The sequence below is a fragment of the Sinocyclocheilus grahami genome, unplaced genomic scaffold, assembly GCF_001515645.1.
Source record: "Sinocyclocheilus grahami isolate Dianchi unplaced genomic scaffold, SAMN03320097.WGS_v1.1 scaffold16181.1, whole genome shotgun sequence".
In the NCBI taxonomy this organism is placed as follows: Eukaryota; Metazoa; Chordata; class Actinopteri; order Cypriniformes; family Cyprinidae; genus Sinocyclocheilus; species Sinocyclocheilus grahami.
In genome coordinates this window covers 2,367-5,015 of record NW_015516028.1, presented here as the reverse complement: position 1 = coordinate 5,015, position 2,649 = coordinate 2,367, and the positions used below count along the sequence as shown (strand labels likewise).

Sequence of the window (2,649 nt, the reverse complement as noted above, 5' to 3'; positions counted from 1 at the left end):
ATGGATGGATAGATAGATACTATAGATAGATACTGTAGATAGATGAATGGGTAGTTAGATATACATAAAAAATGCATAAATTGGGGCCATTTAGTTTGGAGAAATTTGTAAACAATATGATTTAATACTCCATATTTCCTGTCCTCCTTCAGCTCTTCAACTCTTTCATTAAAAAGTGGCAAAAAGACCCAAAATCTTATCATTGAGTCATTTCAGTAATGGAGTCAGTGGTGTAACTTCATTAACTGAAAAGACCTATGTGAGATTTTAGTTTTTAAAAGAGTTGTAGGCGATTTCATCTGTTCAACTTCTGTCAGACACTGACCGCTTCAACCGCACAACCTCTATCTAAATCCCTACCCTTCCAAAGACATGTCAGCCAACCCCAACATGCAGAGTGATAGAGTAAAGTGTGAACCGCTCCACTGACAGTTAGCACTGTCTCAGAGACAAGTGTGGTTTCTCAGGACACCTGTTTCAGCAGTATCTGTCGTAGTAGCAATACTTTGTGTGGTAATCCCGCATAATCACTCATAGAACCTTAAATGTCATATTTCAGTGATTGAAGCTCATGCACCAAACAGCAGGCGAGAAGAGGTGGTGTTCAGCTCTTCAGGTCCTCACACTCTGTATAACAACACGGTGGAGTACCAGAGAGGAGCAGACAGACAGACGCTCCGCTGCTACGGACCACTGTCTGCAGACTTCACAATAAAGGTGAGGGTTTTTTGATGGAGTGATATCTCCTGTTGTGTTGGAGTTTCCAGCTGAACCTATAAGTCATCTACTTCAAGCACCCCCCTAAAATAGAAGAGAACTAGTTACACAAAAAGTGAAACCTCTATCATCAATTACTCATTCTAATCTCCACTATTTTCTTTTCAACACAACAAACGGGGATGGTCTGTTGTATTGCTGTTGTATTCATAATGCGTTTAAGACAAAACTACAAATGAGATTTGAGAATTGTTTATTTTTTATGATTGTTTTTTTCCCCAATTTTTATTATATATAATTATAAATATGTATATGGTTTGATTTGACTTATAATAATAATAATGCAAGTTTATAGTTATACAAATAATAATTAAAATGCATTATATATTAATATATATATATATATACATTAACTATGTGAAGCCTGACATGAAATAATAGTCAAAAAAATGATATAAAAAATGTAAAATATATATATTATTAAAAAAACTATTACAAATAAAAAAAAAAAAACATTTGTATCATATTTTATACATCAGGCTATTATGACTCACATACTATGCTATAGGAAATTATGGAGCTCAGAGCTAAGATGTTATTCACATGCTTAGTTTTAATATCAAATCTCTGTCATTTTTATTGTGTGGGCAAAATATATAATGCAGTGATGATCGAGAGATGAGCAAATAAATATCCCTCAAATGCCTGATGTATCATATTTGATACTCACATTTTAACATGATTTTTCTAAACAAGTTGCTGCAGTCCAGTAAGTGAAATATTGCTAACAATATAAGTTATTCTTATATTTACTTTATAAAAATCAATAAAGATTGCACCGCAAAACGACATGTGAACCACAACCTGAAGGGAGAAATTTTTACAACTATAATAATATGCCTTTTACTTGCTAAAAAAGTATAAACTGCCAATCGAAATCCAGAGGTCATATATCATTTCATTTATAAAAGGTAGATAAAATTATTTTTATTTAATTTTGGCAGTCATTTTCACAAACCCTCTGCAGTTCCATCATGAACCTGTAGTATTTTTAGATGTATTGAATACTAATGACTGTGAAAGTTGCATGCAAACTGAAGCTTCATGATGAGTTTAAAGCAGCAGAGAGAATCAGTGTTTACTCTCCATGTGAATGTAAACATGGCACAATATGACTGTAATCATGTTAGACTTTCTCATCTCTTGACCTGAGGATTCTTGATTAGTCTTGACACCGCGGCTTACTGTAATTGAACATGACTCATTACTGTAGTTAATTGCAGCATCACGCAAACAGTATTTAACTAATCATCACAGTCCCAGAAATCAAGACTAGAGGATATTCAGTGGCAGATGATGCATGCTGTGTTTTATATGGAAATTATGACATGAGTTGGACTGTGGACCCCTTGAGTAAATTTGCTGCTTATTATACATGTCAAAATCATTTGGTTTTTAAAAATGAATGCGCTTTTATCTGATAATGCTTCTCATTTTTTGAGATGTGATTAGGAATATGGCTATTAAAAGTAAACGGCATTACTTTTAAGTAAACATTATAAGTGAATTTGGGTTCTCCCCAGGTGAAGTACGCTGGCCTTAAAGACACAGTGATGCAGTTCATGTTTTACCAGCCTATTCGCTACCAGTGGAGGGAAACTGACTTCTTCCCCTGCTCTGTCACCTGCGGAGGGGGTAAGTGTTATAGATTGATTAGATACAGTGATTTTTAATCATTCCCAATGGTTTGAATTCACTAAAAGCACTCGTTGGCCCACCTACAGTTATGATGCTTTAAAATCTGGAATTTGACAAGCCAATAATCATTTTCAGATTATGGCTGATTACTGATAATGAATGATCAAATGATCAAATTCTTCACTATTTTGTCTAAATGAATGAAAAATAAAAGAGATGGCATAAAAGAGAATC

General features: G+C 34.0%; 1 protein-coding gene across 1 annotated transcript; it reads left to right on the top strand.

Moving 5' to 3' along the window:
• Positions 1-372: 372 nt before the first annotated feature.
• Positions 373-2,412, top strand: LOC107579284 (ADAMTS-like protein 3; the record flags this gene model as incomplete). The annotated part of the gene is made up of 3 exons (XM_016265128.1): positions 373-405; positions 538-717; positions 2,301-2,412. Coding segments are annotated over exons 1-3 (325 nt in total), but the record flags the coding sequence as incomplete, so codon positions are not given.
• Positions 2,413-2,649: the final 237 nt, after the last annotated feature.